The 15221-nt window shown below is 41.8% G+C and overlaps 1 protein-coding gene across 1 annotated transcript in view; it reads left to right on the top strand.

Moving 5' to 3' along the window:
• The window catches only part of TACC2 (transforming acidic coiled-coil containing protein 2), a 202077-nt gene that overhangs the window by 76255 nt on the left and 110601 nt on the right, over positions 1 to 15221 (top strand). Inside the window, exon 8 of the mRNA XM_084846024.1 lies at positions 10152 to 10292. Coding sequence (XP_084702150.1) covers positions 10152 to 10292 — 141 coding nt within the window. The remainder of the gene's footprint in view (positions 1 to 10151; positions 10293 to 15221) is intronic.

The following is a 15221-nucleotide window of genomic DNA, read 5'->3' as shown; positions in this document are numbered from 1 at the left end:
CATAGAAGATGTGGCTAGTCACATAATGCCATGGGAGCCTGGCTAGTCAAAAGTGAGCTAAAGAAGGGTGGGGGAGAGAAATAGTGAGGCTAGAGGCTGGGAGGGAGTGGCAATGCAAAGGGGTAGGGGGGAGAGAGAGAGAGAGCAAGGCTAGAGGCTAGAAAGGGAGAGAAAGAAGATTGCCCTAACATTTTCTAAGGTTTTTCTTCAAATAATTTTGTGAAAGGGGCAGGGAGGGGAGAGCATCATGGGCGCCACTGGAGGTGACCCCTGTCTGATTCTGGTGTGCATGCACATTAGGGTCTCACCCACTAAATCAGATTATTGGCATTTGGTTGGGATATCAGAAGATAGAAATAGTTCAAAAGGAATGGCCCAAATTCAAAGATGTTTGAGAATCAGTAGGTTGAACAATGAGAGCATGAAGTCTTTCAGAGCTTCATCTCAATTTGGTTCCACAAACCCCCTAGTAGTGGTGGTCCTCATCTTTGCAGATGAGAGTGAGAAATAACTGACTTGCTTAAGGCCCGTGAGTGAGCCCATGACAGAGGTTAAATTAGAACAAAGCAATGTCTATAGTTTTAAAAACATTGGTTTTAGCATGTGGAAAGCCATGCTTGTTTCCTTTTTGGAACACATTTTGGTGATCGTGTTTCACCATGAGAATGGTTTCGTGTTGGAATGGTTAGTATGGTGGAATGTAGAAAAACATGGTTTTTGCAAGAAAGACCTGTGAGCAGAAGTCGAGAATTTAGTGGGTTTTCTGTTGTAAGATAACTTTTCTACATTGCTTCCTGCTCAGGTATCATACCAAAGCACACACACAGAGGAAAATGTTGCACTTGTAACCCTTTGAAGTGGCTATTTTTCAAAATTTGCTTTTATTGAAAGGATTTTTCTTTGATGTGCAGGCTTGAAGGAGAATGCTTGTAGTGATGAATAATAATCATAATAATAAAAAAGAGTTTGTGCGTTATGTGTAAATAGTTGATGTGCTGGGTTCAGTTCCAAAAGAGTAGTTGCGTTTAGGGTCAAACTAGACCCTAGGTAGTGAAAGCAGCAGCAGTTCTGTTTCTAAACCTAGGTCTGCCACAATTGCATAGAAAGTGTGTGGGGCTCTAGTTTAAGGAGCAAGAGGGCATGTAGATGAGGACTGCAAAGCCTTCCCTTTCTGCCCATGGCTTACTTCCCTGCCATTTCTTTCTACAGCAGCTTTGCTTCAAGCCAGGACTCTAGTACCAGAATTGAGTTTAGTTGAGAATAAAGTGTTTGGAAGGCAGAAATGTGAGGTGACAAGCCACAGGCTAGGGGAGTGTCCTGCACATGTCCCTTTGCACCAGCTTGAGATATAAACACTTGGATCCACTGCTGTTGTGTGTAGCTTGGCCTTTGGTTTGCTGCAGCAAAACCAGGGAAGGGACTTCTGGTGCCTAGGGATACTGGAGAAATCTGCAGCAGAATCCAGTGATTTCAGATTTCTATGAATCCAACCTGTGAACTCCGCAGCAGACTGGCTTTCTTCAAGACAAGCAGGTTCAGCGGACTTGTGGACCAGTTTTTAACTTTTGGGAGGGATTTGCACTCATTTGCATTAGCGCGAGTGCTTATTAGCACTTATTCACATTAACAAATGTGCATTACCACATCTGCGCAAGTGCGCATGAGCACTAATGCAAATTAGCACAAGTGGAATGAGATTCTGATTAAAAAAAATCAGGTTCTGTTAATGAGTGGCCGACAGAATGAATGATGCCTGACAATCTGTGAAACATAGACAGAACAGATTTAACAAAATCTGTATATCCCTAGTGGCACTTTAGAGACAAACAGCCTGATCTAGCTAGGGGCTGTGCATTCACAGAAGCGGGCAGGTGCAGTATTAGTAATTCCCCGTCTTGATCCAAGAGCCGGGTCTGTACAAAAATTAATATTTTAGCTTTAAAAAAAGTAAGAGAGAAGCTTGGTTCCTGTCCATCAGCTGTTTGGGAGGGAACGTGGAAGGAAAGTTGGATTCGGATTCCTCCTGCTCATTCTTAGCTGCCAAACAGCTGTTTGGCAGGATTCCAGTTTCTTTTAAATGGTTATGCGCATGCAGCCCTCTGGGGTGTGTTGTGCATGCTCTGCTGGATCAGATAATTTAAGTATCATAACTCTGACGTAGGATCTTGCCTACAAAATACTCACTGGTCTTTTCCTGCAAGCCCTGATCTATACCAGGTGGACCTAGGTTCATTACTGGGCGAAGACATTAATTTGTGTGCTTTCTTTAAATGAACAAAAAATGGCTGGCTGTCCTTTCTTGTTTTTTAAGGTCTTGGAAACTTCTAAGATGTGATTGCTGACAGAATAAAGTTTTATGCATGAGCTGAATGGCAATTTAGAGATGGCTGCTGCAAAATAATCTAGTGTGGAGTATGGCTTTGATGCCACTGTGCCATAAAATTCCTGTCCCCTCCACCTTGCCGACAAAAGTTCCATTTGCAATAAACATGTTAATCTTAAATGTGCCACAACAGCCTTTATCATTTTCCTGATAAATTTGGATTTTTTTTCCTGCTGTTTTATTTTTATTATGAAAAAAGAGAGAGAATATCAGTCTATAATCTAATTTGCAGGGATTCTGATCCGGCATTCCTGCTTGGTTTTCTGATGCCCTGCTTGTCTCCCAGAATGTGTTTCCCAACATTTAATTTTAGAAGTCCATATATTTTGCCTGAAGTAACTGTAATGTTGGTATTATAGTCTGCATATGGCTATTTACAGTATATTTCATGTTATTACCATATAAGGTCAATGGAAAATTTAGCCAAGGAAAAAAACCCAGGAAGGAGGCAGTGGGTAAAATTTTAAAGGAAATAATTGTACGTTTCTGTGCTTATAATATAGTCATGTACATTAGCTAAGCGTTGGGCTTGATTTCAGAAATGGAACCAGAGAATACGCTGGGAACAAATACTCTTGTGATCCCATGTAAGTTCAGGAAAGGTCAGTGAGAAGAATAATATCCTTGAGATCATTGTACTGAGGTACTTTCCAGACTAGTGAGGACAACTGCACAGTTGTTTTTAGGTTGTTGAGCAGGATTGAAATATTTTTCCTTAAGGAAGTATCTGTGTTTCAGAGATTGTGGATTGGTTTGAATGTAATAGGATACAATGGTTTCCCCTATGTGCATCAGCTGCGACACACTGCAGACTCATGCAGTTCCCTGTCACCTCTCCTCTTTTGTGTGCAGGAGGAGAAGATTAAAGCTGTCTGCTTTTTATTTTAAACTAACTACTGTTTCCGGTTTCATTCAACCTCTGGTAACTCTGGTTAGCTTCAATTCTAGTTAGTGAACAAGTTGGATCATAAACCTTGTTTCATCCTGCCTTCTTTCAACTAACCAGAGTTCCTGAGTTTAGATGTAATAGAGAACTCTGGTTTGATTTGGTTTTTAAATCAAAAACAGAAGCATTTGACCGCTTTTTACATGCCAAAAGAAAGGGAGCAGCAGAGAGAGTGCGTGAGCTTGAGGCTTGCTGCACTTTGTGCATGTATTTATTTATTTATTGCATTTATATCCCGCCATGTAGTGTGGGTGTGTGCTACAGACATGGTGCAATCACGGTTTGACATAAACTGTAATTTAGAATCCAAACCATGATTTCTGTTCTAGACATATAGGAAAGCTGTAACTTGTGCAGTTTCCATCTTTCCCCCACCTTCCCTAATGATCCCTGGATGTTCTCCTGAACAGTATCTTTCAAGGGCAGAGCAACATCCCAAACCCTGATTTTTTGGTTTGGATGTAACATCAGCATCAAGCCACAAGTTGTTCATTGTTTTTTCAAATTGTTATTTTCAAACTAGCTTCAAACCATGGCTGCAGAGCCTGGTTTGGCCACTTGAAAACCACGTTTGTTGAATGGTATTAGTTGGGATGTCCAAGCAGACCGTAGTTTGGCTTTGCTTCTGAACCATCTCACTGTGACAAAATGTTTGTTGAATGGTGTTAGTTGGGATGTCCAAGCAGACCATAGTTTGGCTTTGCTTCTGAACCATCTCACTGTGACAAAATGTATTTAAAGTTGTTGATGTTGTGAAGGTTTGAGTCTCAGGGGGCACCTAATTAGATAGTGTCCATAATATTGCTGGTGAAGAATGACAGTTATATTCCTTTCGTTCAGGCAAGGAACCTTTTAAAAGGTCTGTACAAAAGCCAACTTTAATTTATTACCTTTAAAAAGCTTATAAGCTTTGAAAAGGTCTGTACAAAAGCCAACTTTAGTTTTTACCCCGAAATCTGTTTTAGGCCAAACATGCTTACAACACACCTTAAAGGTCCATAATGTGAAAAGCATCTGTGGGAAAGCTCTTCTGTATACTTTGAAAAGGTTTTGGCTTTAGAGGTGTAAAATGGGGAAATATATATCAGGGAGAAACCTTTTGCCCATTCATCTGCGACATTGAATAGCAGCCTTGTTACTCTAGTTTAGTGACCTTGACTTTATCTTCTGCTTTCCCTGGTAACAGATAATGGGGCCCTTTCAGAAGCTGAAGCTAGGGTTATATGTATTGTGCACTTCTGCATCTTTGACATAGATGGATGGAGGCTTCTGCTATCTCGGATGTAATTTTGGTACCTGAAGAGTCTCTCAAATTTAATTAAAAAAACAAGTTACTGAATCTCATTGTTGAGAGAGCAGACAGGGAGAGGGGGCAGGGCAGTGAGGGTGGGGAGAGACAATTCCTATCTACCTACCACCCCTCCCCCTTTTATAAAAAAAACTATTGTAACTTGTTTTAAAATATGAACCTTCAATGCAGAATCAATTATGCAAAGCAAGGAAATGTCTGCAAGGAAACATTGCACGCACTAATCTGAATGTGCGCAACTGCTAGCATCTGGAATGATCATTGCTGCAGCAAATCTACATGGCTGATTTAATGCAGAGGGAGAGCACATCAGGGTTGTTTGCAACAGATGACACTGTCACCAAGCCACACCCAACCAGCAGCTTCCCTCTTGAAATGCCGCATTTTCGGAAAGTCCTTTTTAGTCCGTAATTTTTACTTAAAGCAGCTCCCAGGCAGTTCCGCAGCAGTGTGCCCCGCCCCCGCATTAAATCCTGGACATGACTCTATGATGTGGCTGTGACCTGGCAGTGATGTGGTCAGGGGGTGGGGCTGCCCCTCCCCTCCATTCACTCTCTCTCCCCACTGGCAGAAGTGCTCACAGTCTGCAGACTGAGTTTCCCATTCAGAATGCTGCAGTTGAGCATTTTCAAGGAGTCAGGATAGCAAAGTAGTTGCCTGCACCAGTCAGAGTAACTAGCCTGCCTTTCCAATTCATAAAAGCACTACAGCACTGTTTCTAGCCTTCACAATTGCACAGTAGTTGCTTTCACAATCCACAGTATGTAGCTTTATTTCAGAGCGCAGTAACGGGGGAGCCTGGACAGTGGCGGGAAACAAACCTCTCTCATCCGCTGAGCGGCACCTCTCTCCAAGGGGGAGAGGCAGCTTATTGGGGAGGGGAGAACATCTACTGAGCTTGCTTTTGGTGATTCCTGTACTCACCCAATCAGTCTCCAATCAGTTAAGTTCGAATATGATCTTGGTGTGAGACTGAGCAACAGCAACCATGCCAGGCAATCCCAGGCTATACAGAAAATTGAGGGGTTGGGGGAAGGTTTGTGGTATATAAAGTTCCAGCCATGGAAAGAGAATGCAGACAGAGCAAAGCTGACCAGTTGTCCCAGCGAGTAAGTCCCTCTGAATACTGTGGGACTTACTCCTGAGTAAAAAGGCACAAGATGACACCTCACAGCTGCAAAACTTGGGCACGCTGCCTCTCTTGAACAGCCTGAGATTTACTTCTGAGTAGACACACACATAGGACTGAGCCACACAGAACTAAAGTGTGTGTGTGTGTGGGGGGGGGGGCTCCTGGCACTGGCTGCCCCTTCTCCTACTCCCTGTATTGTTTACTTTTCAGTGGATCACAGTAAGACTACTGCAGAATACCACTACTGAAGACTTCCGCTACTGGCCGCCCCCTTACCTTCCTGTCTTTGTATGCTTTATTGTGCATGACATATTGTGAGTAGCTAGCCTGAGGACAGGTGTCCTGCATGGAGGGAAAGGGCTGGAGTTGCCTCCCTCTGCTAGCCTCCGCTTCCCCAGCCCCGAACTCTTGTTTCTGCAGGAAAGCCTTCTCTCCCCCCCCCCCACACACACAGGGAGGAGTGTGGACAGGGACGGAGAACAAGCCTCTCTCATTCGCTGAGCAAGGTTGATGATGCTCAGTTCTACTCCGCCCACCTGGAGTGAGAAGCTCTTTCATGTGACCTGTGAAAGTGGGTTTCTAGGTGCTGTATACTCTGCTTTTCCTGCTTCGTGTGCCCCTGACAGACCAAAGCGATTTCAAGGAAATCCGTATATGACCAGAAAGCGCTTCTTCTATGTAGCCCCCCCCCCCGTTTCTTCTTACCACTTATAGCAGCTTTTCCCAACCTGGTGCTTTCCACATGTTTTGGACATCGACTCCCATCAGCCCCAGCCAAGCATGGCCAGTGATCTGGAATACTGGGAGTTGTAGTCCAAAACAATTGGAGAGCACCCGGTTGGGGTAGGCTGGCTTATAAGTATCTTTTATCTATTTGGTATAAACATCCAAGCTGAAGCCGATTTGGGAATGACAATTGTTAATGCTAATAAAGTCTATGATGGAGGAAGACAGATGACATTTATCCCAGCACTGGATGTACAGGGAGTGCCCATCTTGGGAGCGGGGAGAGTAGAAGAAAGCTGTGTAGAAAGAAGGAAATAGTTCTGGTCCTAATAGGCATGGAAAGAATGGCAAAGTCTGAAGACTTGGAGGGAGGACACAGACCAGAATGCCCATGTATTGAGGCTAAGTGCTAAGTAAATCCTTCTCAGTTTGTTGTTGGAGTTGATAGAGTATTTGCATGGGCACCAGCTGTCTGGATGGAGAGTGTTAGATTGGTTTAGAGCAAAACAAGCCTGGGGTTTTGTTCATGGATTATATGTGCCATATGTACCGATGTGTGGTGGTTTGATTTTTTTTTAAGTATGCACATTACAAACTTCATATGTCAGTTCCAGAACATAAATCATGATGCTGACAGTATGAGTCCTGCAAAGAATTAAATAGGTTTCTTCCCATCCTTCCCCCACCCCACCCCCAACTGCTGCTCCTTTGCGTCAAATTCCTAGATGATTTGTAATGACAAGCAGGCCAAGTTTGCCCAGACTGGCTCATTCCATCAGGGAAACTCCATATTTAGTCTTTAGGGTGCCATAATACTCTTTTCTTTCTTTGAATTCTTTTTTCTTTTTTGCTGCAATAGACAGTACTGCTGCCCCTCTGGAATTTGCCCATATTTGAATGTCATCTCTGTTGCCATGGTACATTCCTATTTGGATTGTTCGTTCTGAAGCTGATGGAAGAAGGATTATTTTGTATGCACATTTGATCGTGGCTTATGTGGCTTTTTCTCTTTTCACTGACATTCAGCCTAGTTTTGCAACAACTTCAAATGATCACTCTACAATTGTATTTTTATCCGAGTGCTGTTTGCTCTCTGATCAATAGAGGGCACTCCTATACAAAAATACACACAGTTTTTCTCACCGGTATCCACCTGTCCAATAATTTTACGTTAGAGATATTTTCATACTTTCAAAACTCACAAAGTGAAATATCAAAATGATGCAACACTCCTGCATTATACTGAAATCTGAAAACTTCTGAGTCCTGTGTTAAGGTAAGGTAGAAGGAATTGCAATCCCACAGTTAGAATATGAATGAATAACATTTATTGCATCAGTCCTTAGACCATAGCAGCACAAAACCAAGGAACAAAAATTGCATAAACTTACATAACAATACAATAATCACCAATTAAAAGTAGTTAAAATTGTTACAGTTAAAACATATTCTTAAAATAGCAAGCAGTTTCATATGTTTGTATGACCACAACACTATCTCCTACTGCAGAGGTGGGCAGAAGTTAGGGTGTGGTCTACAGATAGACAGCTAGCCAATTATCTGGTGAGGACTCTTGTATATAAACTTACATTAAAATACAATAATCACTAGCTAAAATTAGTCATCAAGGGACCAAGCCTGCTAGACAGCGGCTAGATGGCCATGGGATATGCTGTTTTCTGGGAACTGACGTCTCCCTACTTCTGTGCTGCCTCCAAGGCAGCACGGAACAAACAGCCCCGTCCTCCGCACTTGCAAGAGGAGTGCAGAGCGGCGGGAAAGGGGCGTGGCTCGGGGAGTTCCAGGTGGGGAGAGTGTAACTGCCTGTATGACTGTGTTGAACAGCAGCCTCCTTCCCCGCTCCATCCTGCCACGGCTAGACAGCCGCAATCGGCTGTCTAGCCGAAAAAGCAGGGCAGGAGAAGCGTGGAGGGAACAATCCCTTCCGTGCTTCTCCTACCCTGCTTTGGATAGGTGGCTGCCTAACTAGATAGGATTGCTCCCTAAAATTATTAAATTAAAACATATTCCTAAAATAACAAGCTTTACCTATAAAGTACAAGACATAATACACTTGTATCAGAATGCATTTCTCATATTTCGGAATCTCCCAGCAGTTCACAGCAATGGAGTCTACATATTTCTCCCTACAGTTAGCAGCCTTTACTGCAAAAGAAGCAACCTTCCAGACTGCATGCTGGTTAGTTTCTTGTAGCAGAAAACCTAGTTTCCTTTTTTACATCTCAAAATTTCATTTTCTTTAAAAAGGGATCTAAATAACAGGCTCTAATGTCAGTATATATTTGACATTCGAAGATATAACTTTCCAAATCCTCCAAAACAGGTACCCTTCACATTGATGCTGACATTTAGTACCTGCCAACCACTTAGCTACTCTAGAGGATGTAAGGGAGGCAATATCAGACTGTGTGTCAACATCAAAAACTTTTTGTTTAAAGCTGTTTCTAGGAACATTTACCCATGGATTTAAAGCCTGTAAGGAGAAACCAAAATTTGGAAGGAATTTTAAGAATTTCTGCAACCACAAAATATATAGATTGCTTACCCTCTCTTCCTCTAGACACAACCTGGGTAGTCTGGCTCCAACAACTGGTTTATTCTTCACCAGTACTTTGCCATCCTGACATAAATTAAACCAGTAATCGTTCCCATCCCCAGCTCAGCTCTAACTAAATAAGCTGGAGTGGTTTTGAAACCCCTAGGACCATACACAGAAAACAATTTTGAACTCTTTCAATTTTGGTGAGATCCACATATCCCCAAATTTCTGTACCAAGTGTTAACATTGAGATAGCCTTAAAAATGTTCAAAATGGGGCGTATTGACCCAAGGTATCTGAAATTCAGTAATCGAATTAGGAAGTGTGCACAGGCAACTGATTTCAGTTCATTTTTCTTTATTTGTAACTCCCAGGATCCTATAGCTGAAAAAATATGGCAGGATAACAGTAAGATTTCACCTGTTGTAGCTCTTGAGAATTGGTAAGCCATCTGTGCATTTTTTTTCTTTTTACCGAAAACCATTACTTTAGATTTAGCATTATTGATGACTTAAATCATTTTCTGAACAATAAGAGCTGAGCCTACAGTTAGAGTAGCTGCAGTAGAATCACCATCATCTAAAATTCTTCAGATGTTAGTGTCTTGTCAATACAGTCCAGCCTTCTCCCAAGCTGGTGCCCTCCACATGTTTTGAGCTACAACTCCTATCATCTCCAGCTAGCACAGCCCAACACATCTGGAGGACATCTGGTTGGGGAAGGCTGATATAATCTATCATCAACAGACCCTATTCATTCTGATTCTTGTTATCTCGTTTTTCTTGATACAACATTGGTGTTCACTGTGTGATAGAAATAAATAGATGATGATATTTATCCAAATGAAAATTGCTGTCTCTAAACCATGATATCACCATTTCTGTTGGTACATGGGGTTCCTATGACACTTATGGTCAAGTCTGCAGCTGCTTAGCTTCAGCACTGGTGCAGCATCAGTCCTAGACTTTCCACTTTCCAACCATGGGACCAACTTTAATCAGGCCTCTTTGTGCTAATATGCAGTACAGTTAAAAACATATGTGCACATGTTCTACAGAAATTACTGTTTTGTAATTATGACTAATTATCTTGCAGCATTTCTCAGCCTGGGGATTGGCAAGAGACTGATAGTAGCATCACATCTGTTCCTGACTTGAGCTCCTTGACTCCAGAACCAGCTTCCGAGGTAGAGCAACCTGCCCAAGAGAGCAGCAGACTGCCTGGGGAAAACAAGAGGTACAGTGCATTCTGTTTGGCCACCCACTTAGGGTGTACCTTGTTTTGGACAGAAATATGTTGTTGGCCTTGGGTTGCAAACATTGGCATGCGTTCTTATTTGAGATTATTTATTCATTTATTTCATTTATTTCTTTAGTATATCTTGTATACCACCCAACTGGCAAATGTGCTCAGTGCAGCTTACAAATATAATTCCAAACAACAACATAACTAATAATAATAATAATAATAATAATAATAATAATAATAATATCAAAATAATGCAACATTAAACATTAAAAACATTAACAAATATTTAAAACATTGAGGAGCCAACAATAAAATTAATAATCAGAGCAGCAGATTAAAGACTAAATGCCTGCTTGAAGAGGAAGGTCTTAACCTGGCATCCACATGAAGATGCCAGGCAGATCTCCCTGGGAAGGGAATTCCACAGATGGGGGCCACTACAGAGAAGGCTCTTTTCCTGGTAGCCACCCATTGTACCATTTTGAGTGGCAGCACCCAGAGATGAACTAAGCAATGAGACAGGAACATGTGGGAGGAGCCACTTGGGGCTTTAAGGGTCAGCAGCAACACTTTGAAACAGGCCCAGAAACTGATTGGCAACCAGTGAAGTTGACACAGCACTGGAGTAATATATTCAAAACACCCAGTACACAACCTTGTTTCTCTAATCTGCACTAACTATCGTTTCCAATCTTCAGAGGTAGCCCTACGTACAATGCCTTATAGGTTGGAAATTACTAGTATGTGGATATCTTAATTACTTTCTAGTCAATAGACTGTGGAAGGGTGGAATTCTCCTATCTTAGGGTTATGATTTAGAAGTACACATTTTAGAGTGCAATCTTAAAGGTGAGGAGCCTTTAAGGCAGAGTGCTCCAATTTTGGAGTCTCTGTCCTGTCCAAAGTTCTACTGGGCTCATGCTGAGAGGGTGAAAGGAACAGCAGAGGCATTTCTTGCCTCTCCATCCTTCAGAAAGGGAAAATCCCCTCTGTGCTGGGAGTGTGGCTGGGGGCTGTGAGAGGGCTTAGAATCCCTTAGATCCTCAGCATTTCCCTCTCCACCCACCTGGCATGCCAATCCCAACAAGGTCAGAGTTCTGACATAATAGAGGGAGCTGCTGCTGAAATCTCCACAGTGGCTGGGAAAAACAGGAGGGTGGTTCCAACATCGGAAAACTGCTCTAAGACCTCAGAAGGGTTTTTCTGAACAAATCTATGGCCCTTGGGACACCGTGACCTGGTTCACACATAACGACAAACCAGAATACGGGTCAAGTTGTTGAATCAATTGAATCTTGTTGTTGTATTGTGAGTTGTTGTTATGTGCAAACCCTGCAGTATGGTTTTACTATGGGTTATTAACCACGAACAAGCCAAAGTTAATAACTCAAGAACAAACCATGGGTTCTCTTCCTGCATTGTTCATGGTTAACCATAGTTAACCATTGTGCAGGATTCGCACGTAACAACAAGCCACAACTCATACTCAACCCATACACTCGGTTGTTGTCACGTGCAAACCAGGCCTGTCTAGGGACCATAGGATTGTGCTCTTAACTGATATACTTGATAGACTATTCAACTAAAGTCTTGGCTACAAATTAACATGGGGTCAAATTTTAATCAGCAGGGCTGGTTTCAGAAATATACTGACTCTCCTTCCTGCCAAATGTGATGAAAAAAAAACTTAAAAGGTGAGGTTTCCTTCTAGTTTGCATTCAAAGCAAGCAGATAGTTTGCATTTTAGGATGAAAATGCTATACATTTCCTTCTAGCAATAAGAAAAAAAGTAACTGAAGATGACAGTGTTCAGGCCATGTGAAATCAATACATCACTAACATTGTATCACCTGTGATACTTGATGAGATTTGAACTTGTTTTGATGTTGTTTTGACTCTTATTGTGTTACTGTAATAGGTATTGTTCTATTTGCAAAATTGCTGAAAAGGAGAATATAGGGCTTTTAAATAGTGAAAATCTTTCAGTTTAATAAATTCAGATAAATTATGGCCTTCCTTTAATATGCTCAAGAAGACACCTATATTACAGTGTAGATAATGTGCACATTTATTTAAGTTTAAACTATTACAATCCAAATGACAAACTAAAACATTTGCTTAGCAGCCCATTAATAACATACCATAGATTTCACAGTACTGAAATCTGGGATGGCTTACTGTTATCTCACCGCAAACCAATTTCAGTGGAATAGACTTCCCCTTCCCTCATAAATCACCTTAGCTAAAAAAGATACCAAGTACAGATATGACCAAAACACATGAGACTTCAGTATTGCATCACATTAGCTGCAGGAGTGGCCATTCATTTTGTTTCATGAAATCTTTGTCCAGATGTTTCTGTGATCACAAAAGCCAGCTATGAATCGTGATGTGATGAAAGACTTTCTAATTTGGAATCAAAGGGCTTTGCTTTGACATAATCTTCCCCCTCCCTAGGCTTTAACCCCAGCTGAAATGAGACACATGCTCATGTCTATGTCAGGTGCAAAAAAAAAAGGACATCAGTCTTAACGCTGATTAACGGCTATGTGACTTATGAATTTGCAGCCCTATTAATAGAAAGGTCACACTGTGGAACTGAGAATATTGAGCCATGCATTCCCTAGAGGACATGTTTTCTTCCACCCCACCAATTCAAGCTGGCAGCTTATGACAACCACCCTGTGCGTTACCAGAATCTGCAAGAAATGCACACATCTATCATGCCTCAATTAGCAGAAATGGAAATTGCAAAAAAGTGATATGTTGAGATTGCTTCCACTTCAGTGAATAGCAGCAGGAGGTCAGATGTCTTGGGGCTACATAAATGATGTAGAATATTGAAGCATGCATTGAACTGTCCCCTGAAATGCACTGTATCAGACCTAAAACATCAGTGTTTTGTTCTTGGTGTTATGCTTAATGTTCTCCATTAGCAGAAAGAGTGCAACAGCATCATGGGGGTTCTATTAGATTGATTGCTGATGTAGTTTTTCTAAAGGGAATTGATTAGTGTTCCCCAAGCACTTAGTGACAATACTCTGTCCTATATACGGGCACATGCCTTTCTGGAGACATTGCTGTGAATTGTTCTGGGTTTCTTTTTCTTCTCTCTTTTTGTTCCAAAGCAAAGAAGCATGAAGGAGAAAACATTATGATGATCTCAAGAGTGGTGACAGGATTAAACATTTCATTGGGCTTTTGTAAGTTGTACAGCCATTTAGGCCTAAAGCAGGAGCGCACAACCTTTTGGGCCCCAAGGATTGCATATGTTGCTGGCTCAAGGGGCCAAATACATGCCCATACACACAGGTGCATGCACACTCCAGTGATGCTGATATAGAATGCTCTTCCTTCACTTTATGTCTTCCTCTATGACATAAGCCTACCCGGACATTGCGATCAACATCTGAGGCCTTCCTCAGAGTGCCTCCTTGGAAGGTTGCTACAAGGGAGAGGGCCTTCTTGGTGGTGGCATCCTCCTGATTATGGAATGGTCTCCCCACTGAGATCCACCTGGCAGCAACATTGCCATCTTTCTGGCACCAGGTTAAAACTGTCCTCTTCTCCCAGGCATTTGACAGTATATGATGGATCATTTGTCAGTTGTTTTCATCAGGTCCAGTATTTTACTGTAACTATTTTTAACAGCTTAAATTGTTCAATTTTGTATGTTCAAGATTTTATCTAATTTATTATCTGGAATATGTAGCTTGTAATTTTTCTGAACCACCCAGAGAGCTTTGGCTGTTGGGTGGTATAGAAATGAAATGAATAAATAAATAAGGAAATGGGAGGGAAGGTGGGGGGGGGTCTAAGGGGGCACAGTTAAGGTATGGGGGGCACATGCAACCTGCAGGTTGTGCGTTCCTGGCTTAATACCTGGTACATACATACATACACACACACACACACACACACACACACACACACACATAAAACCCAACCCCGAAGGCTTGTTATTCCATATACTCTAAGACAGATACAAGAGGGTATTGGGAACAGGAAGGGATGAGAACCATATGTCAATTGTTGGACTATCTAAATAAATAGAATAAAGATGTAATCCTGTGCACACTTACCTGGGAGTAAGTTGTGTTGAACTCAATGGAGTTTGCTTTTCAGTAGATGTGTACAGGTGAGAAGCTTATTAGAAGAAGGGACAGAAGTGGCTAGCTTAGCCTTCCTTAAATTGATGCCCTCCAGAGATGCAATTCCCATCATTCTCAGCCAGCAGTTGCAGTCCAACACCTTTGGATGTTACCAGTTTAGGGGAGGCAGAAGTAAGCAAACACTAGGCGGAAGGCAGGTGGAAGTAACTTCAAGCACCAGGAGCAGCAAGTGAGAGAGGGAACACAAAACAGGTGATTTAAGGAGTAGAGTGGAATATTAGAATAAGGAGAGTGAGGAGGCAAATATAGAAGAAAAGTTGTGAGGATGAAGCAGAGTGAGATCATGGAGAGAGAAGTATGAAGCATTTGCTTAAGCACAATATGGAATGATAAAGGAGACGGAGGAGGAAAATGGTCACTATACTGAGCAAGATGAAACAATGGGATAGATGAGTTCAAAGCAGAAATAATTTTATTGAATTTATTATATTTACATCCCATCCTAATCTGTGGGCTCAGGGTGGTTAATAGCAACCTCATCAGCTTTTGTTTCTGTCCCCAAAGGTATTAACCAAAGTATTTGCTCTGGTATTACAGTAATCAATTGAGGAAACAAAGGACGGTCAACTAAAAATAATAATTCCTTTCTGCTCATCAAAGTTTTGTGTTTCTAGAAGTGGAGCGAGATGAGAAATAAGAAGACCAGGCAATAAAACATGGTGGTTATCAATACCAGTAAAATGGGGATCTCCGTCAAAGTTTTTGCTGACACAGTATGAGTCCCTTGTGGTATCTTGCAACCCAT

Source organism: Heloderma suspectum, chromosome 3, assembly GCF_057233095.1.
Source record: "Heloderma suspectum isolate Gila_16-S chromosome 3, 16-S_ref, whole genome shotgun sequence".
In the NCBI taxonomy this organism is placed as follows: domain Eukaryota; kingdom Metazoa; phylum Chordata; class Lepidosauria; order Squamata; family Helodermatidae; genus Heloderma; species Heloderma suspectum.
Note: the sequence above shows the minus strand (reverse complement) of the source record. Positions and strands in the feature narration are given on the sequence as shown.